This window comes from Oncorhynchus tshawytscha, linkage group LG30, assembly GCF_018296145.1.
Source record: "Oncorhynchus tshawytscha isolate Ot180627B linkage group LG30, Otsh_v2.0, whole genome shotgun sequence".
In the NCBI taxonomy this organism is placed as follows: Eukaryota; Metazoa; Chordata; class Actinopteri; order Salmoniformes; family Salmonidae; genus Oncorhynchus; species Oncorhynchus tshawytscha.
The window spans coordinates 443,563-471,396 of NC_056458.1; the positions used below are offsets into that span (position 1 = coordinate 443,563).

The following is a 27,834-nucleotide window of genomic DNA, read 5'->3' on the forward strand; positions in this document are numbered from 1 at the left end:
TTGGCTTAATTATTTATTTACTAACTAAACACATCACAGAAACACATAGTAACCAATAACTATATTGTTTGTTTAACACAACGCATTGAAAAGTCCCTAGTGGGCTAAACCATTATGTGAGGCTTGGTAGACAATGGAAAGGGGCGGGGACAGAAAGAGCGGGAAAGACAAAATGGATTCACTACCCAGTTGATAATTATATTAATTGAAATGCTAATCCTTTGCACATGAACGGCCGCTCATTGGAAAATAATTGCAATGTATACATTTACGCCCGTATGTCGTTGTCTTCTCTGTTGGAATCGTCGGTCCGTCTGCTTGAGAGTCAGTTCATCAGAGAGTCTCTGGTTAACGTCCACAGAAGTCAATGTCGTTCGCGGTTGTAGCTTTCTCAGCGGCTCTGGATAGTGTCTGTTGTCATGGATATGTCAGGCGTACAGGTGGCCGTTGCATAGAATAGATGCTTCCGCGGTTGTCAGTATTCTCATACTAGATTTACACAATTTCCAGCTGCAGACTAGTAATTCTACGTCTAGGATTTGCTCTTATTCTGTAGTGATCGATAGTCCCAGAGTTTAACCATTTCCAGCCGTGTGGCAATCACTACACGCTGTCTGGTCTCCTGGGCCTATAGAGTTGTAGTTCTTAACCATTTTAACATGTAGCGTCAGCTCCATGTTCTTTAGTCTAATGTAAATTTAGTCAGGAGTGGGTTTTATACGTCTGAGAAAAGGGCGTTCCATGACACCGACAATGTCTATACTCATGTGGGCGTGGCCACTGATTTGGTTAACTATAGGAAAACCCATATTTTCTCATTTAGAAGGTTAACATCACATTACATCTTTTCACAAATAGTTTCATGTTTAATCACAAACATTTCACAATATTTAGATGTAAACTCCATAATTAAGAAGTGTACACAACCAAAGACACAGTAGAGGGTTTCCTGTCCTTCATGAGATCACCAAATGAAACACACTCGTCATGACTGTCCCTCAAGTGTTCACGGACCACTCCCACATTCCCAATAATATAAATATTGTTTAAATTATGTCCAAGGGTCTCTTGTGTTCCACAGTTTACATTCCAAGATCGAACACTACAGAGCAGAGAGGCAGAATATTTTATGACCGCCATAAAAACAGCCGACTTCCCGCTCTCCCCCTCTATGAGAGGGGGCACGCTGTAGAGCGGACCCACTGTAATCTGATCCTTCAGATCGTCACAGGAGAGTTATGACAAGTGTGGTTTAAAAAACTGTGACTGCAATGCCAAGATCTTCACGTAGCCTAGGCCACTGGTATTGTTTTGAACCACTGATTTTCACAGGTCCATTTGGCGGTTGGATGCGAAGAAGCCGTGAGGAAAGCCCACTCCAATCAAAGCTCAGACAGTCCCAGCTGTGTCTCTTTGGCCAACCACTCGCCATTGTAGGCATCCTTGCTCCATCCTTATTGACTTTGTGCTTGTCCTTTTAGGAGTAGTAGGAGACTGCTGTGTACTTCCTCGAGACAGAATGTCCTCCATTCTCAGATTTCCTCAGTAGCTACTCTCATGCCCCGTCAGGATGTACAAGTTGCTTAAGGCAGATGGATTGTCCGTGAGAGTACTCTGCAAAATAATGTCCCTGAAGAATAAAAGCACATGTTAATGTAAATTTTAAAACATTTGCTTCAGTAATTTGACAAATGTTCTGCTATCGAATTGCTATCAAACTCCCATAGTTAAGAGACATGCCTTGAGGTTCCCAAGACTCTGAATATTCGACTTTCATCCGTGATCTCTTGTGTAACCTATGAAAAATGTAAAAACGTCACAATGTTATTTTATTGTCAATATGAGAGTTGACAATACAGTCTGACAATACAGAAAAGCTGGACTGGTGTTTTGGTCTGCATTACCTCATCACTATTCAAGCTTCTACCTTTAAGCCCATGCTTCCAGAAGGCCAGAACACTGTCCTGCAAACATACTGCAAAGAACAATTTATTCGCCTCCAATCCAAAGACACAAAGCTAAATGATTAGGCAGCACTCATCCATTCCCTTACCAAGAGTCTCAATGGAAAAGTCAAAGGTCAACTTTGAGGTCCTCCCTTTGCTTGGATTTCCATTCAGATTCACAATTTCCACAGTGTCTGCAAAGGTCAAATGGGAAAACGGTCACAATTCAATCTGGATTTTTTTTCTTCTTCATTCAAGGGTTCTTACCACTCTATAGAACACTGGCACATCCAATGTTCCTGATCAAATTATACTGAAAGCAGAGTATTGAAAGAAAGGAACTCACTCTCCAGAGTGATCAGTACTGTGTCTCTGTCCATCTGAGTTACCTGCATCACCTTCAGAGATTGACTACCTGTGAAAACGTTACAAAAACATCACAGCTTGCACACTGCTCATCTGTCTAGATCAGTGGTCAACCTGTCGATCGCAATTCCTAGTCGATTACCAAACATTTTTGTAGAAAAGCCAACGATAAAGGCTTTCGCTGTCGTTGTTAAGTGCACTTGGTTCAGAAGCCCTGTGCACCGGGAAGGCAAAGTGTTCCCATTTTGAGCCATCTACAACATCCAAGCGTTCAAGACAACTGTGATCCACCTGGGACATAATTTTTTTTAAACAGTCGTCCAACTCAGAATTCCAATTCTGACCTTAAGATCACTGATGTCACGATTTGACCTCTTTTTCTCCTCCAGAGTTCCCAATTGTATTGAAAGCATCATGACCATGAGATGTAGGTACCATCAAGTCCAGTAAAATAAAAAAGTTAATTTGCAAATTATTTCAATTTATGCTCTGCTGTGCCTCGCAAGTGCTACACCAAGTGATCTATTTTCTTATCAAATCTCAAGTTTTTCTAAAATATAATATGGTCTGAGAAGAACATTGGCAGGCCAGGTATATAGCCAATATGCTGTGATAATGTATTAGGCCTACTGCACAAACCTCATTCCTACCAGTGGCGTTATCCTTTTTAGATAAAACTATGCTAATTATATTCACATCACCAAATAATTGATTAAAACACTGTTTTATGGGGCCTCCCGGGTGGCGCAGTGGTTAAGGGCAGTGCCAGCTGCGCCAGCTGTGCCACCAGAGACTCTGGGTTAACCGGCCGCGACCGGGGTCCGTGGGGCGACGCACGGTGTTTCCTCTGACACATTGGTGGGGCTGGCTTCCGGGTTGGATGCGCGCTGTGTTAAGAAGCAGACTTCTGCCGAGGCTACTGTAGACCTTCATTATAAAAGTTTTTGTTTTTGTTTTTTTACACACACCCTTTTTCGATACCTTGGTTGGGTATCGGAGGACGTACGGGAGTTGTAGCGATGAGACAAGATACTACTAACAATTGGATACCACGAAATTGGGGAGAAAAAGGGTGTGTGTAAAAAAAGTCTGTAGGGTAACACTATGGTGTAGCCGGAGGACCGCTAGCTTCTGTCCTCCTCTGGGTACATTGACATCAATACAAAACCTAGGAGGTTCATGGTTCTCACCTCCTTCTATAGACTTACACAGTTATTATGACAAGTTCCAGAGGACGTCCCCCAACCCATCAGAGCTCTTGCAGCATGAACTGACATGTTGTCCACCTAATAAAAATATTAGATAATTCATCTAGTACTGAAAGCAGAAGCTACAGCTAGCTAGCACTGCAGTGCATACAATGTGGTGAGTAGTTGACTCAGAAGTACAATAGTTGAATAGTTTTGAAAAAAGTAATTTCTTCCAAAATTAAGAAGAAGCGAGAGAGAGCTAGCTATAATGTGTTGTATTTTTAAAAAAACGTTCACTTTGCTAGAGAATACAGCTAACTAGTTTAGCCTACTCAAACACCCAGCTCAAAACAGACAGGGATGCTATGTTAGCTAGAAGTCCACAAGCGAAGGAAAAAGGTAAGAGGAGGAGAAGGCATAGATAGTAGCAAGAAGGAATTACATATACAACGAGCAAAGTGATCTGTTTTCATGTGGCTGCTATGGAAGAGAACAGTGTTTGCGTGTGATCAGGAGTGTATTCTGTCCTTGAGCTGTTCTTGTCTATTAATATTCTATATTATGTCATGTTTGATGTTGTGTGGACCCCAGGAAGAGTAGCTGCTGCTTCAAGATTGTTGGTCACGCGGACTAGGATATGTTCCGTGTAGCCTCTGAGAATAACATCGCCGAATACGGTGACTGAGTTTATCACAAAGTGTATAGGAGATGTTGTACCCACTGTGACTATTAAAACCCATGGCAAGGTGACTGGGAATATTGCCTAATATAAAACAATGTAGTTTTATCTCTAAAGCAATCATACGGGCAAAACGTCCATATAGAGATAAAGTGGAGTCGCAATTCAACGGCTCAGACACGAGACGGGTCTACAGACAATCACGGGCTACAAAGGGAAAACCACACAGATGGCTTCCCCAGCCGCGTCCTCAGACCAGCTGGCTGGTGTGTTTACGGACATATTCAATCTCTCCCTAACCCAGTCTGCTGTCCCCACTTGCTTCAAGATTGCTTTCTTGGGCACAGGAACAAAGGTAACTGAACTAAATGACTATCGCCCTGTAGCATTCACTGCTGTCATCATGAAGTGCTTTGACAGGCTAGTCAAGGATCATATCACCTCCACCCTACCTGACACCCTAAACCAACTTCAATTTGCTTACCGCTCCAATAGAGCCACAGACAATGCCATCGCACTGCACTCTCCCATCTGGACAAAAGGAATACCTATGTAAGTGAATTGACTAGAAGCTCAGCATTCAACACCATAGTACCCTCCAAGCTCATCATTAAGCTCGGGGCCCTGGGTCTGAACCTCACTCTGTGCAACTGGGTCCTGGAATTCCTGACGGGCCGCCACCAGGTGGTGAAGGTAGGAAACAACACCTCCACTTCGCTGATCCTCAACACTGGGGCCCCACAAGGGTGCGTGCTCAGCCTCCGCCGGTACTCCCTGTTCACCCATGACTGCATGGCCATGCACACCTCCAACTCATTCATTAACTTTGCAGACGACACAACAGTAGTAGGCCTGATTACCAATAATGACGAGACAGCCTACAGGGAGGAGGTGAGGGCCCTGGGAATGTGGTGCCAGGGAAAAAAAAACTCTCAACGTTTAACAAAATAAAAGGAGCTGATTGTGGACTTCAGGAAACAGCAGAGGGAGCACGCCCCTATCCACATAGACGGGACTGCAGTGGAGCAAGTGGAAAGCTTCAAGTTCCTCTGCGTGCACATCACTGACAATTTGAAATGGTCCACCTACACAGACAGTGTGGCGAAGGCGCAACAGCGCTTCTTCAACCTCAGGAGAAATTTGGCTTGGCACCTAAAACCCTCAAACTTTTACAGATGTACAATTGAGAGCATCCTGTTGGGCTGTATCACCGCCTGGTATGGCAACTGCACCGCAGGGCTCTCCAGAGGGTGGTGCGGTCTGTCCAACGCATCACCTGGGGCAAGCTACCTGCCCCCAGGACACCTACAGCACCAGATGTCAGAGGAAGGCCAAAAAGATCATCAAGGACAACAACCACCCGAGCCATTGCCTGTTCACCCTGCTATCATCCAGAAGGTGAGGTCAGTACAGGTGCAGCAAAGCTGGGACCGAGAGACTGAAAAACAGCTTCTATCTCAAGGCCATCAGACTGTTAAATAGCCATCAAAAGGCTGCTTCCGCCAGGTTACGTAACCCTGCACCGTAGATGCTTCTGGCTTAAAATCACTGGCCACTTTATTAATGGTACACTAGGTCACTTTAATGATGTTTACACTGCATTCACTGCATTCTATTCTACTGTATTTTAATCTAATATTTCTATATACACCTTAATTCCATTCTTTTACTTTTAAGTTTTTGTGCATTGTAAGATATATATATTACTGCACTGATGGAGCTAGAAACACAAGCATTTTGGTACACCTGCAATAACATCTGCTAAACATGTGTATGTGACCAATAAAATGTGATTTGATTTCACAACAGCTTATAGTGATCCTAATAAAATACCAATACTATTCATTCCGCCGATTCTGTTGAAAGAGCGTTTCTTAAAATGGAAGCAAACGGAACCTGAATTTGTCCAATAGAAATTCACATTTGCAGCTGTTGCATTCATGATTACCTCCTAGATCAGCTACATACATGCAGGCAAGAGTGTGCAAGGCGGTATTGAATGTGTCACTGTCTGTCACCTTGATCACTCACAATTCTCCACATTGTAAACTGTCATTCATAGGCTAGGTTGTGGCAACTGCATGATGGGTACAGGGAAAATGGAGTATCATGCAGTAACCTAAACCTATCGATGTTACATTGAGCTGGGTGAATGGAATACGAGCGACAGTCATCCAATATGCTGTAATAGAAATAGTGCCATGTTCATAAGAAAATTATCATCCCCCCCTCATCTTAAACGGCACCAACCACCACCGATTCCTACATATTCTTTATTTTTTATTTTTTACATTAACCTAAAAAACAAACATTTTAAGTCATTATTAAAACAAATTTTGAGCGGTAGATCTCGGCTTGCTTTTTGACTGTGAAAGTGATCTTGAAGGTTGGTGACTGCTGATCTAGATGAAACTAGATAAAATATTCATGGAGGTACCTGTCTGGGCTCTGGGTGTGTCATTCAAGTGGATGATGTCAAAGTGGACCTGCTCACAGGTCTTGACAGGGGCCTGTAACTTGCACACACCCACACACACCTGTGGCAACTCCTCTTTCTCCAGGACAAGCAGTTCAAAGATGGGGAGGCTTTCTGGGAGACTCACAGCGATATGCTGAGAGGGATAGGAGAAAGCAGAACGGAAGCTTTGTGATGCTTTTCTATTTCAAAAGACACAATGCTAACATTGTATAGAGATGCATTAGGAATACACACCTTGAGTTGCATGAACTTCTGCAGGGGCTCGTACCACAGCAGTAGGACAAGGCCAGTTGGTACAACAGCACACAAAAATGTGCTGTCAGTGTACGGGTTACGCACTGAGAATAGATAAGGCAGAAGAGAGAGAGATGTCACCTTAGTCATAAAGACGGTACAGTACATCTCCATTTTTGACTAAAATAACATGTTCCTTACCAACGCTGCAGCGTCGACAGCCTTTGGTGTCTGGTATCTTTCCAGACACAGAAAACCTTCTACAAAGAGAACACAATACCTTTTTTTATGTACAATTTCCAGGATGATTTCCCTTCCTCTCAGGCTAATATCAGTGAAAAGCAACATTGCTTGGGTATTTTCACTGCGGCCTCTCTCTGCCCAGGGGTGGGGTGTCCCTACCTTGAGTTGATCCTCTCGGTAAGGCGGTGGGTGTTGATGGACAGGTGGCCCTGCCTCTTCGGCAGGTGTCTGCGATGATCAAACAGGGTGGTCAGCCTCTGGGAGCACAGCTGCGATGATTTCCCTGTGGAGCACAAAGACAGTAAACACACGTCTAGATGGAACACACTGTATTAGGGTGTGTTGTCATTGTTGCTGGTGTGAGGGACACGGAGGGCCCTACCTGAGATAGACATCAGCACATTGTTCATGACATACAGCCAGCTGCACCTCTGGGGTAATAACTGAAAAACACAGGAAATATATTTTTTAAACAGACTGGTAGAAAAACACATATACGTGTGTGTATACATATATATATATATATATATATATATATATATATATATATACACACACACACACACACACACACACACACGCTTTACATTTTGTACAATTGGTGTTAACATGATGGTACCTTCTCCATTGTGTCCTCATGGAGCTCGTTGAGGTTCAGGGTATAGATGCCCTCCTCTGTCCCCAGGATGAGGTGTTGATCTGAGGGAGGATAGTCAGATATTCTCCCTGAGCTATGACTGGTTTGACAGAAGCTCTATTGACTGATTGTTATCCTTTATAGCCTGTGCTTACCTTTAGTCTTTGGCAGGACCCATGTGACAGCACAGTGGATATTTAATGGACAGCCATTAAACACCTTGGAAAAACAGGCCCCCATCTAGAAAAGATTGTGTGGTTCAATGTATCATTTCAATGCGGTGTTTTCTTATTGGTAGCTATATATCCAGACATCTTGACTTACATGGACTTTGGGTGTGGGTGGAAGTCCATGGCAAACACCTCTCTGAAGAAAAACAAATTCCACAGAATTATCAGTCATCATTTTTGCACAAGAGATGCATTTAAGAGGTGTGTCAGTAACTTGTCTGATGGGGACTCACCGAGTCCTCAGTTTTCCTCCTGAGTGTGCTCCATTCTGGAGACAGCGGGGGCTGCTGGGCCTTGGCGGCCGTCTTTTCCGGCCTCTGTCCAGACCCTTCAGCGCAGTATAGTGTCTCAGGATGATGGATTTGAGCCTTTTCTAAAATTGGTAATGCAGATTGACATAATTAGTAGTTGATGTCACTACCTTTACACAATGACTCCTTAGATTGTTTTAGTTAGTGTTTGTGTGTGTACAGGATGTGTTGCGTGTGAGTGGATCCTGCACCTTCAGAGGGAGAGGAGCAGTTGGTGGTGTCAGCAAAGATGGTAGAGTTGAAGAGAGAGAGGTCAGCCAGGGTGGGGTCTGTGAATGGAGGTGTGACAGTGGGAGGGGTGGAGTCACAATTGCCAGTGCATTCTATGGGGCAAGTAGTGTCAGTGGACGGGGGGATGGTATGCCTTTGGGCAGGACTGAGGACCCCACTCCTCTTCACTGTGCCACATTTATCCATATCATCATCATCATCATCTTCTTCAGGAGAGTGCTGCAACAGATGAACACAGACGCTGGTGCGGTTCCAAAGAAACAGTGTGGAGTGCCTGAGAGGATAAGATACAGTCTGTAGTTCCCTCTCACCTCAGCAGAGGGCGCTCTCTTGATGGTTAACCTCCTGCAATGGATATCAAACAGACTGCGTTATGGGAATTAAACATGTGTAGTGATTTGGGATGTGCAGAATTGTTTTCAATTCCTTTGCATTCAGCTTACTTGGTGTTTGTTTGTAATGGGAATGATATTTTGTTCCCTTTGGTGTGTTATTGGTAATGTAGGTAAGTGCTATGAAGAGATGTTTGTAATGGGAATGATATTTTGTTCCCTTTGGTGTGTTATTGGTAATGTAGGTAAGTGCTATGAAGAGATGTTTGTAATGGGAATGATATTTTGTTCCCTTTGGTGTGTTATTGGTAATGTAGGTAAGTGCTATGAAGAGATGTTTGTAATGGGAATGATATTTTGTTCCCTTTGGTGTGTTATTGGTAATGTAGGTAAGTGCTATGAAGAGATGTATAAAGACGGTTTTATAGCCTCACCTTTCAAGCAATGCTTCCTCGACACACTCCAGTAGACTCCTGCACCTCAAATGTAGAGTAGATTAAGTTATTATTGCCTTAATTTGTAATTTATTACGGCCGATTTGTCATAGGAAGTAAAATAAACGATAGCTTACGAGGAGTTCTTTTCATCTCCTGAAATGCTCCATTCGTCATATGATCCCTGTTGGGGAAAATATATTAATATACTGACAAGTCGACAAATAAAATGCATTGTTTTTCTATGTTGAACATGACGTTCATATAACAGAGGTTAGACAGAGATGATAGGCTACTCACCAGGTCAGGAGAGGGGTCAGTCTCCTTCCTCATGGGAGGGCCAAATTTTAGCAGATCAACTGGAGGGGGAGGGGGATAGTGTCACAATCCCCACATACGCAGTACCAGTTGGACACACCTACTCATTCAAGGGTTTCTCTTTATTTTTTAAAACTATTTTCTTCATTGTAGAATAATAGTGAAGAGATCAATACTATGAAAAAAAAAGTGTTCAACAAATCAAAATGTATTTTATATTTGAGATTCTTCAAAGTAGCCACCCTTTTTCCTTGATGACCGCTTTGCACACTCTTGGAATTCTCTCAACCAGCTTCATGGGGTAGTCACCTGGAATGTATTTCAATTAACAGGTGTGCCTTGTTACAAGTTAATTTGCGGAATTTCTTTCCTTCTTAATGCGTTTAGCCAATCAGTTGTGTTGTGTCAAGGTAGGGGTGGTATACAGAAGATATACCCATTTGGTAAAAACCAAGTCCACATTATGGCAAGAACAGCTCAAATAAGCATAAAGAAATGACAGTCCATCATTGCGTAGGTTAGTCAATATGGAACATTTCAAGAACTTTGAAAGTGTATTCAAGTGCAGTGGCAAAAACCATCAAGCGCAATGATGAAACTGGCTCTCATGAAGACCGCCGCAGGAAAGGAAGACCCAGAGTTACCTCTACTGCAGAGGATAAGTTCACTTCAGTTACCAGCCTCAGATTGCAGCCCAAATAAATACTTCAGAGGTCAAGTAACAGACATCTCAACATCAACTGTTCAGAGGAGACTGCATGAATCAGGCTTTCATGGTAAAACTGCTGCAAAGAAACCACTACTAAAGGACACCAATAAGAGACTTGCTTGGGCCAAGAAACATGAGGAATGGACATTAGGCCAGTGGAAATCTGTCCTTTGGTCTGAGGAGTCCAAATTTGAGATTTTTGGTTCCAACCAGTGTCTTTGTGAGACGCAGAGTAGGTGAACGGATGATCTCTGCATGTGTGGTTCCCACCGTGAAGCATGGAGAAGGAGGTGTGATGGTACTTATTTAGAATTCAAGGCACACACACAACCAGCATGGCCACCACAGCATTCTGCAGCGATACGCCATCCCATTTGGTTTGGGCTTAGTGGGACTATCATTTGTTTTTCAACAGGACAATGACCCAACACACACCTCCAGGCTGTGTAAGGGCTATTTGACCAAGGAGTGATGGAGTGCTGCATCAGATGACCTGGCCTCCACAATCACTCGACCTCAACCCAATTGATATGGTTTGGGATGAGTCGGACTACAGAGTGAAGGAAAAGCAGCCAACAAGTACTCAGCATATGTGGGAACTCCTTCAAGACCATTGGAAAAGCATTCCAAGTGAAGCTGGTTGAGAGAATACCAAGAGTGCAAAGCTGTCATCAAGACAAAGGGTGGATACCTTGAATAATCTAAAATATATTTTTATTTGTTTAACACTTTTTTGGTTACTACATGATTCCATATGTGTTATTTCATAGTGTTGAAATCTTCACTATTTTTCTACAATGTTGAAAATAGTAAAAATAAAGAAAAACCCTTGAATGAGTAGGTGTCCAAACTTTTTACTGGTACTGTACATATAATACAGAATAACACCTTTAAAATATTGAATTACTATAGTAGAAAATCCTACTCAATATCATCATTGTCATTTTTTGTTATGAAAATGATACGAGATAGCAGTAAACAAAAAACACACACTTGTTCTAAAACTACTCTCATTTTATTTGAGTGGATGCTCAGTCTTGGTGCCAGTGACTATCCCCTTGTGTCCTCCTGACCTTGGCTGCTTGCCCCTGCATGCGGTAATGCTACGTCGGCCATAACAATGGCTCATCAGTAATTCCAGAGTCCTTGAGAAGCTGTGGATGCTAGGATCTGAGAGTTACTCACACTGCTCCTCAGACTGAGTCCTCTGGACTGACAGGGGTTTCCCTAGAGACTGGATCTTATCAGGGAATGCACTGCATGTCTGCAAACCCACACATACACAGTAGTAGACAGGTCATTAGTGCCATATTTATCTTTGTAGTACTAATCCACATAGTAGAGTGCTGTGCCCAAGCATACATTTTAGTACAGGAGAGGAGAGCTCACCTCAAGATCACACTCATCCATAGTGTGTGAGGTTTGCAGAACAGGGTTGCTGGCCATGTCCAGCAGTTCAATGGCCAGGGTCCTGGTCAGCCGCTGACTCACAAAGGGGTGCTGAGAAGAAAACAGGTCATGTGGGGTCATGTCGGTCACCTAAAGGACTATGTTTAGAAACTACGTATAGTTTCTGCACTAGGGACATACAGTGCCTTTGGAAAGTAAATCAGACACCTTTACTTTTCCCACATTTTGTTACAGCCTTATTCTAAAATCTACACACAATACCCCATAATGACAAAGCAAAATGTTTTGCAAATGTACTAAAAATGCAAAATTTACATCAGTATTCAGACCCTTCGCTATGAGACTTTAAATTGAGCTCAGATGCATCCGGTCTCCATTGATCATCCTTGAGATGTTTCAACAACTTGATTGGAGTCCACCTGTCGTAAATTCAATTGATTGGACATGATTTGGAAAAGGCACACACACGTCTATATAAGGTCCCACAGTTGACAGTTCATGTCAGAGCAAAAACCAAGCCATGAGGTTGAAGGAATTGTCCGTAGAGCTCCAAGACAGGATTGTGTCGAGGCATAGACATGGGGAAGGGTACCAGAAAATGTCGATAGCATTGATGGTCCCCAAAAACACAGTGGCCTCCATCATTCTTAAATGGAAACAGTTTGGAACCACCTAGACTCTTCCTAGAGCTGGCCGCCCGGCCAAACTGAACAATCGGGGGAGAAGGGTCTTGGTCAGGGAGGTGACTAAGAACCCGATGGTTACTCTGACAGAGCTCCTCTGCGGCGATGGGAGAACCTTCCATAAGGACAACCATCTCTGCAGCACTCCACAAATCAGGCCTTTATGGTAGTGACCAGACAGAAGCCACTCCTCAGTCAAAAGGCACATGACAGCCCACTTGGAGTTTGCCAAAAGGCAACTAAAGACTCAAGATCCTCTGGTCTGATGAAACCAAGATTGAACTCTTTGGCCTGAATGCCAAGCATGGTGGTGGCAGCATCATGATAAGGGGATATTTTTCAGCGGCAGGGACTGGGAGACTAGTCAGGATCGAGGCAAAGATGAACAGAGTAAAGTACAGAGATCCTTGATGAAAATCTACTCCAGAGCGCTCAGGACCTCAGACTGGCGTGATGGTTCACCTTCGAACAGGACAACCTTCCTAAGCACACAGCCAAGACAACGCAGAAGTGGCTTCAGGACAAGTCTCTGAATGTCCTTGAGTGGCCCAGCCAGAGCCGGACTAGAACACGATCCAACATCTCTGGAGAGACCTGAAAATAGCTGTGCAGTGACACTCCCCATCCAACCTGACAGAGATTGAGAGGATCTGCAGAGAATGGAAGAAGCTCCCCAAATACAGGTGTGCCAAGCTTGTAGCGTCATGCCCAAGAAGACTGGAGGCTGTAATCGTTGCCAAAGGTGCTTCAACAAAGTACTGACTGAAGGTCTGAATACTTACGTAAATGTGACATCAGTTTTTTTTTTTTTTCATAAATTAGCAAAAATGTTACCAAAAAAAACTAAAAAAAACATCATCTTGGGGTATTTTGTGTAGATTGATGAGGGGGAAAAAACAATTTAAATCAATTTTAGATTAAGGCTGTAGCCTAACAAAAATGTGGACAAAGTCTAGGAGTCTGAATACTTTCCGAAGGCACTGTAAATTCAACAGGTTTTCATTAACTTTGATGCCATCTTCTTGTTCTCGTCAAAAGGATGGAACTCTGAGGTAGTACCTGTAACAACTTCTCTGCAGTGGGCCTTTTGCGAGGGTTCTTGGTGAGGGATACTTTCACAAAGCTGTGGAAGTCAACGGACCTAAAACAGGAGAGAGACCACTGGTTATTACCACAGGGGCTAATTGGACATTTATATTATCCATTTTTATTTATTATCATTTTATTGGCCCTTCCCTTCAGAGGACAACATGTGCTTTGTTTTAGTATTTTGTTACATATACATTATTCCTACATTTGACATACATGGTACCCTTATACACATGTCAGAAATAAATCTTGATACACATTAAATGGTACTCAGACATATCCAGTATACATGATATGGTGTTTTCGGTCCTAACTATTACAGATCTTGAGCTTTTAAATTGTACCCCTCAGCTATTCGTTTAATTTTTTTTTTAATCAATCAGTATATTTGAGTTTAACTATAATATTTGTTGTAATATTTGTTCTGGCTTTCAGGAGTATGATATTTAAATTGTAACCAGCTTTGTATGGCTCGTTTAAAAAAAAAAAGGCGATACTTTGAACAAGGTTTCATTTTCAATTAACCGACAAAGAGAGCTTGTAATCTGGATACAGGCAAAAAGGCCATTTTTGAACAAAGGATGAGCCAGCTAAACTACTGGAGAAGCAGTTTGGGTTTAACTTTTGCAGACAGAGGTTTAATGCTTTAATGTGTTATCATTTTAGCCTCTGATACTCGTATTCATTACATAAATACATTATTAGTTATGTTGCTCATATGACTTTTTAATTGTAAACTAACTTCTACCATTTGGACTTGTCCTTCAGTTTGGGAGGCTGGAAGCTGCCCTTTGACATCACCATCAAGGCCCTGGGGGGGAAGGGAAATCGAAATCTCATAACAATAACTTGATGTGCAACATGCTGCAGTGATCATTATCCAAATCTGATCTGTTAATATGACTGGATACATGAACTAGATTTAACTTACAACATTGTTATTACAGAATCTGTATAATTATAATAATGAGAGGTGACATCCCAGCAACTGTGCCCTCACCTCATTGGGTGCAGGTCAAACATTGGAGGCTGAAGCTCTGCCAGCTCGATAGCGGTGATGCCCACTGCCCAGATGTCACACAGCTGGTTGTACCCGCCTTTCTTCTCCACTGCTGCCACCTCGGGTGCCATCCTAGAAGAGCAACGCTGCCTGTGGATAACTGTGGTAAACCATGATAATGGGCCTTGTTTTGGTGCCATGGATGGACATAGATCACTCACCAGTAAGGTGTGCCTATGAAGGACTTCCTCTTGGCAACAGAGGCATTGATCTCAGCTGCAACGCCAAAATCCGCTGGAAGGAAACGATGGCGTGAGAGGTGGAGACCAATATTTGAGTAAATAAAATGTAAAAAAAAAATACATCAGGGACTGGGTGTGTCCAAGGGCAGTGGTACTTGTTAAGTCGTTTTTTGGGGTATTGGTACTTTACTACTTCTATATTTGACAACTTTTACTTCACTACATTCCTAAAGAAAATAATGCATTTTCTACTCCATACATTTTCCCTGACACCCAAAAGTACTAGTTACATTTTGAAAATGGTTTAATTCAAACACTTAAAAAGAGACCATCCCTGGCATCTCTATTGCCTCTGATCTGACAGACTCACTAAACACAAATGCTTCATTTGTAAATGATGTCTGAGTGTAAGAGTGTGCCTGCCCATGGCTATCCGTAAATAAATAAACAAGAAAATGGGGCTGCCTTGTTTGCTTAATATTAGGAGTTTTAGCAATTACATTTACTTTTGATAATTAAGTATATTTAAAACCAAATACTTTTACTCAAGTAGTATTTTTCTGGATGATTTTTACTTAAGTCATTTTCTATTAAGGTATCTTTACTTTTACTCAAGTATGACACTTGTTACTTTTTCCACAACTGTCCACGGGAGAGGCAGAGAGGATATGCGAAAGTGAGTGACAGTGTGAGGGTGGAGGAGTCACTGACCCAGTTTGACATCTCCTCGCTCTGTTAGAAGAACGTTGGCTCCCTGTGAAGAACCCACATTGACACAATGAGTGCACCGTTTCACACTCTCCCACCAGGACAGTCCCAAGCTCCGAATACACAGAGAGACATACACTTACAAAATTACATTTCTGGAAGTAGTTCCAAAGCGCCAGACCAAATGATTCAATTCAGATGAGTGGTAGAGCGAATTGTTCACATGTTTTATATCCAACAGGATTCTATACATTACTTTTATGTCTCTGTGCATTTTTCCAGTCTCATGTAAGTGACGCAGTCCCTGCAAGCACAGAAAATCCAATGACAGTGGCATCTCAGTGCAACGGTCAAGCATGATGTTTATGAATTTACAATGTAAATAACGTTACATCCAAATGGAAAGTTTCACAAGAGAAAAAAATGGTTAAACGCTTTATCCAATGAATAACGCGGCATATCATTCTTACCTGGAGTGTTTCCCTGCACACATATGCAATCTGCCTCTCGTTCAGGGGGCCAGTAGCTATGGAAACATAACAATTAAGTGAGTAATTCAAAAAGAGAATATGAGGGACACAGTAACTAGCTGAATCTTTACTTGAAACACTGGACGATGCCATTCATATACATGATCTATCAGGGTGGGTGTTAGGGGGAACGTTCTCCAACTGTACCATGATAAATGTCCTGCAGGGAACCTCCGCCGCAGTACTCCATGCAGATCCACAGCTTGTTATTTCTACCAAAGGAAAAAGCGCACCGTTAAAGCAATAGCTCAGAGTTTCATATCAAGTTTTAACGTTTGATTGCAGACCAAACCTGAAGTAGCTGCCGAAATAGGCCACAATGTTCTTGTGAGTGCATTCTCTAATCATGGTAATCTCCTGTTGGATAGATGAGATATCGTCACCTGAAAAGAGACGAGCAAACCGATTTATATTCAGGAATACTGTGACACAATGTGAGATAAAGATTTTTTAAATTTGAAATAATCATACTTTGGGATAAATAGCCTACCAGGATCTAGTTTTACAACTTTGATTGCAGATACCACAGACGTCTTGATGTCTCGGGCCTGTAGAGAAGAGAGAGTACAAAAAAGTTTGATGTTTTCCTGATCATTTGACATTGTGATTTCATTTTTTTTGCTGTGAATGTTATGGTTACTGGCATGACCATTAAAGTCATGAGTGGCACAGACTCATTGTCTGTTATACATTGGGAAAACTAATAATATCCAACCACACATCAAGTTGAAAGTAGTTCTAGGTATATTAGATTTAAAACCAGGGTTATATTCACTTTGAACCAAACAGAACCAAACGGAAGCAAACTGAACAAAACTGCGAGGGAACTAGCCAAATTTGTCAGATCAAAACTCTCATTTTCGTTGCATAACACAACTGTTTGGGATAATGATTACACCTCAGTCGATTAAGTATCCTATTTGAGGGCCTTGTGCTAACACTTTGTTTTCCACTGATAAAACATGGGTGATAAGGGGAAGTACACCCTTAACTGTATGTCTACAGAGCATACAGACACAATGATTATGTCACCAAGCAAAGCAGTGAAAGGACATGTGGGAACTACGAGGCCCTTGTCAGCTACCCTTGAAAAAAAAGACATCTGATATGGAGCGGTACTTACTTCCTGTTTTGTTTCTGTAGTAAAAAAATACTTCCTGTGATGAAAGTAATGTATATTATGCAGCAGAACTTTTACATCCTCGACTAAATGAGACTATTATTGCTAATCTCAGCTCAAGATCACTCTCAAGACATCACTTAGCAACTAATCCATCTATTATTTTATGATGATTTCTCTATATTTTTTTACAGAAATCTTTCCCATACTTTACAAGGGTTTCTTGGGTATGCTACAGTGAAAATGATAGACTATATTTGCTGGCCATGCCAAATATCCAAATTTAGGTCAGGGTTCTGGCCTGGGTGTATACAGGGAGTTTCTCACGGTTTTGACACAACTTCCTTTCTCAACACATTTTTGGTTTCCTGTTACTAACTGCTACAACCAAGGCGCCATCTCACATAACCACAAACTCAATGAGTATTTTTTTCTGTTCTGTACTGCATTAACTTTATTTGGTGTGCTGGATCTTCTTTTTTTAAACACATGACCACATACAGTGCATTTGGAAAACATTCAGACACCCCTTACACATAATATCCCATAATAAAAGAAAAACAGATGTCTGGAATATATATATGCACACACTACTGTTCAAAAGTTTGGGGTCACTTAGAAATGTCCTTGTTTTTGAAAGAAAATAAAAAAATTTGTCCATTAAAATAACATCAAATTGATCATAAACACAGTGTAGACATTGCTAATGTTGTAAATGTGTATTGTAGCTGAAAATGGCAGATTTTTAATGGAATATCTATATAGGTGTACAGAGGCCCATTATTAGCAACCATCAATCCTGTGTTCCAATAGCACATTGTGTTAGCTAATCCAAGTTTATCATTTTAAAAGAAAACCGTTTTGCAATTATGTTAGCACAGCTGAAAACTGTTGTTCTGATTAAAGATGCGATAAAACTGGCTTTCTTTAGAGTATCTGGAGAATCAGCATTTGTGGGTTTGATTACAGGCTCAAAATGACCCGCCATACACCAGTCTTAACGTCAACAGTGAAGAGGCGATTTAAAAGATTAAGGTGGGCAAAAGAACAGACACTGGACAGAGGAACTCTGCCTAGAAGGCCAGCATTCTGGAGTCTCTTCACTGTTGATGTTGAGACTGATGTTTTGCAGGTACTATTTAATGAAGCTGCCAGTTGAGGACCAGTGAGGCGTCTGTTTCTCAAACTAGACATTCTAATGTACTTGTCATCTTGCTCAGTTGTGCACCGGGGCCTCCCACTCCTCTTTATATTCTGGTTAGAGCCAGTTTGCGCTGTTCTGTGAAGGGAGTAGTACACAGCGTTGAACGAGAGCTTCAGTTTCTTGCCAATTTCTTGCATGGAATAGCCTTCATTTCTCAGAACAAGAATAGACTGATGAGTGTCAGAAGAAAGTTTTGTTTCTGGCCATTTTGAGCCTGTAATCAAACCCACAAATGCTGATGCTCCAGATACTCAACTAGTCTAAAGGCCAGTTTTATTGCTTCTTTAATCATAAGTTTTCAGCTGTGCTAACATAATTGCGAAAGGGTTTTATAATGATCAATTAGCCTTTTAAAATGATAAACTTGGATTAGCTAACAACGTGCCATTGGAACAAAGGAGTGATGGTTGCTGATAATGGGCCTCCGTATGCCTATGTAGATATTCCATAAAAAATGTGTTGTTTCTAGCTACAATAGTTATTTACAACATTAACAATGTCTACACTGTACTTCTGATCCAGTTGATGTTATTTTAAAATGGACAAAAAAAACAGCTTTTCTTTGAAAAACATTTTTAAGTGACCCCAAATTTTTGAAAGGTAGTGTATGTACACACGTCAAAAGTTGACACACCTACTCATTCAAGGGATTATCTTTATTTTTTACATGGTAGAATAATAGTGAAGACATCAAAACTATGAAATAACAAATATGGACTCATGTAGTAACCAAAAATATATATTTTAGATTCTTTAAAGTAGCCACCCTTTGCCTTGATGACAGCTTTGCACACGCTTGGCATTCAACCAGCTTCATGAGGTAGTTACCTGGAATGCATTTCAATTAACAGGTGTGCCTTGTTAAAAGGTCATTTGAGCCAATCAGTTGTGTTGTGACAAGGTAGGGGTGGTATACAGAAGATAGGGCTATTTGGTAAAAGACCAACTCCATATTATGGCAAGAACAGCTCAAATAAGCAAAGAGAAACAACAGTCCATCATGACTTGAAGACATGAAGGTCAGTCAATCTGGAAAATTTTAACTTTGAAATGTTCTTCCTGTGGCAGTCATGAGGACCGCCACAGGAAAGGAAGAACCAGAATTACATCTGCTGCAGAGGATAAGTTCATTCGAGTTAACTGCACCGCAGATTGCAGCCCAAATAAATGCGTCACAGAGTTCAAGTAACAGACACATCAACTGTTCAGAAGAGACTACGTGAATCAGGCCTTCATGGTTGAATTGCTGCAAAGAAACCACTACTAAAAGGACACCAATAAGAAGAACAGACTTGCTTGGGCCAAGCAACACGAGCAATGGACATTAGACCAGTGGAAATCTGTCCTTTGGTCTGATGAGTCCAAATTTTAGATTTTTGGTTCCAACCGCAGTGTCTTTATGAGACGCAGAGTAGTTGAACGGATGATCTCCGCTGGTGTGGTTCCCACCGTGAAGCATGGAGAAGAAGGTGTTATAGTGTGGGGGTGCTTTACTGGTGACACTGTTGGTGAATTATTTAGAATTCAAGGCATACTTAACCAGCATGGCTACCATAGCATTCTGCAGCGATACGCCATCCCATCTGGTTTGCACTTAGAGGGACTATCTATTTGTTTTTCAACACACCTCCAGGCTGCGTAAGGGCTATTTGACCAAGAAGGAGAATGATGGAGTGCTGCATCAGATGGGATGGCCTCCACAATCACCCAACCTCAACCCAATTGAGATGGTTTGGGATTAATTGGACCGCAGAGTGAAGGAAAAGCAGCCAACAATTGCTCAGCATATGTGGGAACTCCTTTAAGACTGTTGGAAAAGCATTCCAGGTGAAGCCGGTTGAGAGAATGCCAAGCGTGGGCAAAGCTGTCATCGAGGCAAAGGGTGGCTACTTTGAATAATTGCTTGATTAGTTTAACAGTTTTTGGTTACTACATGATTCCGTATGTGTTATTTCATAGTTCTGATGTCTTCACTATTATTAAATATAAAGAAAAACCCTTGAAGGAGTAGGTGTGTCCAAACTTTTGACTGGTACTGTATACAGTTGAAGTCGGAAGTTCACATACACTTACAGTGCCTTGCGAAAGTATTCGGCCCCCTTGAACTTTGCGACCTTTTGCCACATTTCAGGCTTCAAACATAAAGATATAAAACTGTATTTTTTTGTGAAGAATCAACAACAAGTGGGACACAATCATGAAGTGGAACGACATTTATTGGATATTTCAAACTTTTTTAACAAATCGAAAACTGAAAAATTGGGCGTGCAAAATTATTCAGCCCCTTTACTTTCAGTGCAGCAAACTCTCTCCAGAAGTTCAGTGAGGATCTCTGAATGATCCAATGTTGATCTAAATGACTAATGATGATAAATACAATCCACCTGTGTGTAATCAAGTCTCCATATAAATGCACCTGCACTGTGATAGTCTCAGGAGGTCCGTTAAAAGCGCAGAGAGCATCATGAAGAACAAGGAACACACCAGGCAGGTCCGAGATACTGTTGTGAAGAAGTTTAAAGCCGGATTTGGATGCAAAAAGATTTCCCAAGCTTTAAACATCCCAAGGAGCACTGTGCAAGCGATAATATTGAAATGGAAGGAGTATCAGACCACTGCAAATCTACCAAGACCTGGCTGTCCCTCTAAACTTTCAGCTCATACAAGGAGAAGACTGATCAGAGATGCAGCCAAGAGGCCCATGATCACTCTGGATGAACTGCAGAGATCTACAGCTGAGGTGGGAGACTCTGTCCATAGGACAACAATCAGTCGTTTATTGCACAAATCTGGCCTTTATGGAAGAGTGGCAAGAAGAAAGCCATTTCTTAAAGATATCCATAAAAAGTGTCGTTTAAAGATTGCCACAAGCCACCTGGGAGACACACCAAACATGTGGAAGAAGGTGCTCTGGTCAGATGAAACCAAAATTGAACTTTTTGGCAACAATGCAAAACATTATGTTTGGCGTAAAAGCAACACAGCTCATCACCCTGAACACACCATCCCCACTGTCAAACATGGTGGTGGCAGCATCATGGTTTGGGCCTGCTTTTCTTCAGCAGGGACAGGGAAGATGGTTAAAATTGATGGGAAGATGGATGGAGCCAAATACAGGACCATTCTGGAAGAAAACCTGATGGAGTCTGCAAAAGACCTGAGACTGGGACGGAGATTTGTCTTCCAACAAGACAATGATCCAAAACATAAAGCAAAATCTACAATGGAATGGTTCAAAAATAAACATATCCATGTGTTAGAATGGCCAAGTCAAAGTCCAGACCTGAATCCAATCGAGAATCTGTGGAAAGAACTGAAAACTGCTGTTCACAAATGCTCTCCATCCAACCTCACTGAGCTCGAGCTGTTTTGCAAGGAGGAATGGGAAAAATGTTCAGTCTCTCGATGTGCAAAACTGATAGAGACATACCCCAAGCGACTTACAGCTGTAATCGCAGCAAAAGGTGGCGCTACAAAGTATTAACTTAAGGGGGCTGAATAATTTTGCACGCCCAATGTTTCAGTTTTTGATTTGTTAAAAAAGTTTGAAATATCCAATAAATGTCGTTCCACTTCATGATTGTGTCCCACTTGTTCTTGATTCTTCAAAAAAATACAGTTTTATATCTTTATGTTTGAAGCCTGAAATGTGGCAAAAGGTCGCAAAGTTCAAGGGGGCCGAATACTTTCGCAAGGCACTGTAGGTTGGAGTCATTAAAACTAATTTTTCAACCACTCCACAAATTTCTTGTTAACAAACTATAGTTTTGGCAAGTCAGTTAGGACATCTACTTTGTGCATGACACATACACACTAAGTCAGAAGTTTACATAAAAATTTGCCAAATACATAAAAAAATACCACCACCCTACTCCACTATTTATATCCATGTAGTCCTACCTCAGGCCAACATCCTGAAACGATGGGACACCACCATTAAACACACCCTGTAACTAACTCTTCTGACATCAAGTCTCACACACCCAAATACCTCTCTGCAGCTGCCACCACAACCTCAATTGTCTGCATCTTATGTTCCATCCCTGTAGTAGCTGATAACTATTACTATAAACTAGAGGTCTACCGATTATGATTTTTCAACGCCGATACCGATTATTGGAGGACCAAAAAAAAAGCGCACAAAAGTGCTGTTTGAATGAATGCTTACGAGCCTGCTGCTGCCTACCGCCGCTCAGTCAGACTGCTCTATCAAATCATAGACTTAGTTATAGCATGATAACACACAGAAATACGAGCCTTAGGGTCATTAATATGGCCGAATCCGGAAACTATCATCTCGAAAACAAGACATTTATTCTTTCAGTGAAATACGGAACCGTTACGTATTTTATCTAACGGGTGGCATCCATATGTCTAAATATTCCGGTTACATTGCACAACCTTCAATGTTATGTCATAATTACGTAAAATTCTGGCAAATTAGGCGGCCCAAACTGTTGCATATACACTGACTCTGCGTGCAATGAACGCAAGAGAAGTGACAATTTCACCGGGTTAATATTGCCTGCTAACCTGGATTTCTTTAAGCTAAATATGCAGGTTTAAAAATATATACTTCTGTTTATTGATTTTAAGAAAGGCATTGGTGTTTATGGTTAGGTACACATTGGAGCAACGATACGCACCGCATCGATTATATGCAATGCAGGACACACTAGATAAACTAGTAATATCATCAACCATGTGTAGTTAACTAGTGATTATGATTGATTGATTGTTTTTTATAAGATAAGTTTAATGCTAGCTAGCAACTTACCTTGGTTTACTGCATTCGCGTAACAGGCAGTCTCCTCGTGGAGTGCAATGTAATCAGGTGGTTAGAGAGTTGGATTAGTTAACTAAGATTGGCAAGATTGAATCATCCGAGCTGACAAGGTAAAAATCTGTCGTTCTGCCCCTGAACAAGGCAGTTAACCCACCGTTCCTAGGCCGTCATTGAAAATAAGAACGTGTTCTTAACTGACTTGCATAGTTTATGAAAACTGAAATAAAATTGTAAAAATATAAAAATAATAATAAATACATTTTAAAATAAATTTAAAAATAGGCCAAATTGGTGTCCAAAAATACAGATAGAGATTAGATTGTTATGAAAACTTGAAAGCGGCCGTAATTAAATTGGCCCTAATTAAATCGGGCATTCCGATTAAACGGTCAACCTCTACTTTAAACGCAAAAAATCCAATCTTACTGAAACATATATCACTTGTTGATTTATCCCTCTGTACTGGTAAAGATCTACTACTCACACCACTCCTCTTAAGATCCCTCCCCATTGACCCATCTTCCTCTACTTGCTTCACTGAGCAAGTAGAGCAGCATGACAACTTCTGCACTACTCTAACCCTGGAAACCTCAACCTGCCTCTCTTGCACGGGACATTTCTGATCCCCAGCCCCATTGGCACCCTTACAATTAACACATACCAATATTTTCCCCAATACTACACATTCCTTTGTCTCATGCCCTTCTGCACACTTCTCACACCTAGGAACCTTCCTCCTACACATTGCTGCCACATGCCCATAAGCTTGACACCTGTAACAGCGTAATATGTATTCAGCACAAAACCTCATACAGGATTACATACATAACCTCACTTTGTTGGGCAAAATCTTAACACCAAAACTCAAAAGAACAGACAACTTCTGTTTCACCACTCAAGCCAACCTGTCTGCGTCGCACCAAACAACAAGCGTCACAAACACCGGGAATCTTCCCCTTCAGTTGGTTAACTTTTACATTTATGGCTACCCCAGTAATCCCTCCTTTCAGTGGCACCCTTTTCTTCCAGTGGGTTAGAAGTTTACATGCACTCAATTAGTATTTGGTAGCATCGCCTTTAAATTGTTTAACTTGGGTCAAATGTTTTGGGTAGCCTTACATAATAAGTTGGGTGAATTTTGGCCCATTCCTCCTGACAGAGCTGGTGTAATGGAGTCAGGTTTGTAGGCCTCCTTGCTCGCACACGCCGTTTCAGTTCTGCCCACACATTCTCTATAGGATTGAGGTCAGGGCTTTGTGATGGCCACTCCAATACCTTGACTTTGTTGTCCTTAAGCCATTATGCCACAACTTTGGAAGTATGCTTGGGGTCAATGTCCATTTGGAAGACCCATTTACGACAAAGCTGTAACTTCCTGACTGATGTCTTCAGATGTTGCTTCAATATATCCACATAATTTCCTCCTCATGATGCCACCTATTTTGTGAAGTGCACCAGTCCCTCCTCCAGCAAAGCAACCCCACAACATGATGCTGCCACCACCATCCCAACCGTGCTTCACGGTTGGGATGGTGTTCTTCCGCTTGCAGGCCTCCCCCTTTTTCCTCCAAACATAACGATGGTCATTATGGCCAAACAGTTCTATTTTTTTGTTTTTCAGACCAGAGGATATTACTCCAAAAAGTACAATCTTTGTCCCTATGTGCAGTTGCAAACCGTAGTCTGGCTTTATGGTGGTTTTGGAGCAGTGGCTTCTTCCTTGCTGAGTGGCCTTTCAGCTTATGTCGATTTAGGACTCTGACTGTGGATATAAATACTTTTGTACCTGTTTCCGCCAGCATCTTCACAAGGTCCTTTACTGTTGTTCTGGGATTGATTTGCACCTTTTGCACCAAAGTACGTTAATCTTTAGTAGACGGAACGAGTCTCCTTCCTGAGCGGTATGAAGGCTACGTGGTCCCATGGTGTTTATACTTGCGTACTATTGTTTGTACAGATGAACGTGGTACCTTCAGGCGTTTGGAAATTGCTCCCAAGGATGAACCAGACTTCCAGAGGTTTACAATTTTTTTTCTTTCTGAGGTCTTGGCTGATTTCTTTTGATTTTCCCATGATGTCAAGCAAAGAGGCCCGGAGTTTGAAGATAGGCCTTGAAATACATCCACAGGTACACCTCCAATTGACTCAAATGATGTCAATTAGCCTATCAGAAGCTTCTAAAGCCATGACATCGTTTTCTGGAATTTTCCAAGCTATTTGAAGGCACAGTTAACTTAGTGGATGTAAACTTCTGACCCACTGGAATGTGATGAAAGAACGGTTGAAATATGTAATTCTCTCTACTATTATTCTCACATTTCACATTCTTAAAATAAAGTGGTGATCCTAACTGACCTAAGACAAGGACATTTTACTAGGATTAAACGTCAGGAATTGTGAAAAACAGTTGGCTACGGTGTATGTAAACTTCCCGACTTCAACTGTATATGAAATATCACATTACATAAGGATGCAGACCCTTTACTCAGTACTTTGTTGAAGCATCTTTGGCAGCGATTACAGCCTCAAATCGTCTTTGGTATGACGCTACAAGCTTGGCACACCTGTATTTGGGAAATTTCGCCCATTCTTCCTTGCAGATCCTCTCAATCTCTGTCAGGTTGGATGGGGAGCGTCGCTGCACAGCTATTTTCAGGTCTCTCCAGATATGTTAGATCAGGTTCAAGTCCGGGCGCTGGCTGGGCCGCTCAAGGAAATTCAGAGACTTGTCCCAAGTCACTCCTGCGCTGTCTTGACTGTGTGCTTAGGGTCGTTGTTCCCAGTCTGAGGTCCTGAGCGCACTGGAGCAGGTTTTCATCAAGGATCTCTCTATACTTTGCTCCGTTCATCTTTCCCTCGACCCCAGTCCCTGCTGCTGAAAAACAACCCCTCAGCATGATGCTGCCACCACCATGCTTCACCGTTGGGATGGTGCCAGGTTTCCTCCAGACATGATGCCTGACATTCAGGCCAAAGAGTTCAATCTTGGTTTTATCTTACCAGAGCATCTTGTTTCTCATGGTCAGAGTTTTGCCTTTTGCCTTTTGGCAAACTTCAAGTGGACTGTCATGTGCCTTTTACTGAGGAGTGGCTTCCGTCTTGCCACTAGCATAAAGGCCTGATTGGTGGAGTGCTGCAGAGATGGTTGTCTTTCTGGAAGGTTCTCCCATCTCCAGAGGAACGCTGGAGCTCTGTCAGAGTGACCATCGGGATCTTGGTCACCTCCCTGACCAAGGCCCTTCTCCCCCTGAATGCTCAGTTTGCCAGCTCTAGAAAGAGTCTTGGTGATTCCAAACTTCTTCCATTTAAGAATGGAGGCCACTGTGTTCTTGGGGACTTTTAACGCTACAGAATTTTTTTTGTACCCTTCCCCAGATCTGTGCCTCGACACAATCCTGTCTCAGTGCTCTATGGACAATTCCTTTGACATCATGGCTTGGTTTTTGCCCTGACATGCTCTGTTTTTGCCCTGACAGTCTGTCAACTGTGGGATCTTACATAGACAGGTGTGTGCCTTTCCAAATCATGTCCAATCAATTGACTTTACCACAAGTGGACTGCAATCCAGTTGTAGAAACATCTCAAGGGTTATCAATGGAAACAGGATGCACATGAGATCTATTTCGAGTCTCGTAGCAAAGGCTTTGAATAATTATGTAAAGGTATTTGCTAAAATTTCTAAAAGCCTATTTTGCTTTGTCATTATGGGGTTTGTGTGTAGATTGAGGATTTTTTTTAAATACATACATTTTAGAATAAGGCTGTAATGTAACAAAATGTGGAAAACGTCAAGGGGTGTGAATGAATACTTTCCAAATGCACTGTATACTTAGAGTAAAAGCTTAATCAGCATTTCCCTGAGCCTTGTTAAGTCTCATAAACCCGACCCATACAGTGGGAGGCAACAAGTCTGCCTAGCCCTAGGGAGACTAGAGCCATTCTGATGTTTAGCCCTGTGTTCATGACAACCAAAACATCTAATACAGTTATGAAGAGAGATCATGCAGCATGCCTCCGTGCACACATTGACGATACTAAGGATGGTGTAATATCACTTTACCAGCAACATTATATCAAGGCGAAAAAAGTGTTTTAATCACAAAACAATTTCTAGCATTTTTTTTTTGTATTAAGAAAACCATCATATTCTGTTTTTAACGTTGACGCAGTCAACATACGACTAATGCTATAAATGACCATCTATTCAAACAGGTATGTGTCTGCTCAGGTAATACAGTCATATGCAAAACAATCACAATTCGGGGGGATTGATGCACATCCAGTAGCCTACGAAGGAGACCTAAGTGTCACTAAAGTACGAAATAATAGAGCGTGGCAAATTTAAAATACCTTAAATACATCTCCGTATGTACCACTGCCGATTCGGTGAATCAACTCGTAGTCCTCCAACGGGTTCGAGTAGGAGACACCAATTGCCTCCATCGCAGCCACGTCTGCCTCGACTCGCGTTGTCTAGCGACTAATGTTGATTCCTGTCCAGATGCCTGCACTTCCTCAGCAACAAACCATCAGAGGCAAAAGCCGAAATAAAAATGGCAGCTATTACCTACAGCCTTGTTATGCTCGGTGAACGGCAGCCTACCAGTGCCATGGCATTTATGTAAATAATAAGGCATTGTTCTTGCTCCTGAATGAAGAAAATAATCCGCATTTGGGGTTTTTCAGTGAAACAAAGCCCTGTCAAATAGTAGTAATTGTCCGC

At 41.8% G+C, this 27,834-nt stretch overlaps 1 protein-coding gene across 5 annotated transcripts; it reads right to left on the reverse strand.

Annotated features, from left to right (window-relative positions):
- Positions 1 to 27,834, reverse strand: LOC112229049 (mitogen-activated protein kinase kinase kinase kinase 2). Of its 5 annotated transcripts, none has more exons than XM_024394936.2 (32): positions 27,462 to 27,829; positions 16,492 to 16,549; positions 16,294 to 16,384; positions 16,149 to 16,213; positions 15,942 to 15,997; positions 15,728 to 15,775; positions 15,475 to 15,517; positions 14,743 to 14,815; positions 14,522 to 14,653; positions 14,270 to 14,332; positions 13,492 to 13,573; positions 11,729 to 11,839; positions 11,525 to 11,603; positions 9,613 to 9,671; positions 9,450 to 9,496; positions 9,313 to 9,357; positions 8,858 to 8,891; positions 8,507 to 8,765; positions 8,238 to 8,377; positions 8,099 to 8,140; positions 7,930 to 8,014; positions 7,757 to 7,836; positions 7,520 to 7,580; positions 7,297 to 7,420; positions 7,096 to 7,154; positions 6,895 to 6,998; positions 6,619 to 6,793; positions 2,293 to 2,361; positions 2,054 to 2,140; positions 1,905 to 1,975; positions 1,741 to 1,796; positions 1 to 1,630 (listed from the first exon to the last, which is right to left on the reverse strand). In XM_024394936.2, the coding sequence occupies exons 1-32, from the start codon at positions 27,552 to 27,554 to the stop codon at positions 1,543 to 1,545; spliced, it is 2,679 nt and encodes an 892-aa protein (XP_024250704.1). In that variant the 5' UTR covers positions 27,555 to 27,829; the 3' UTR covers positions 1 to 1,542. The 5 variants fall into 5 exon arrangements, 4 of the variants coding, with proteins under 4 accessions (XP_024250704.1, XP_024250705.1, XP_024250706.1 ...); XM_024394937.2 differs by having other exon boundaries at positions 9,313 to 9,351; positions 27,462 to 27,828; XM_024394938.2 differs by lacking the exon at positions 2,293 to 2,361 and having other exon boundaries at positions 27,462 to 27,830.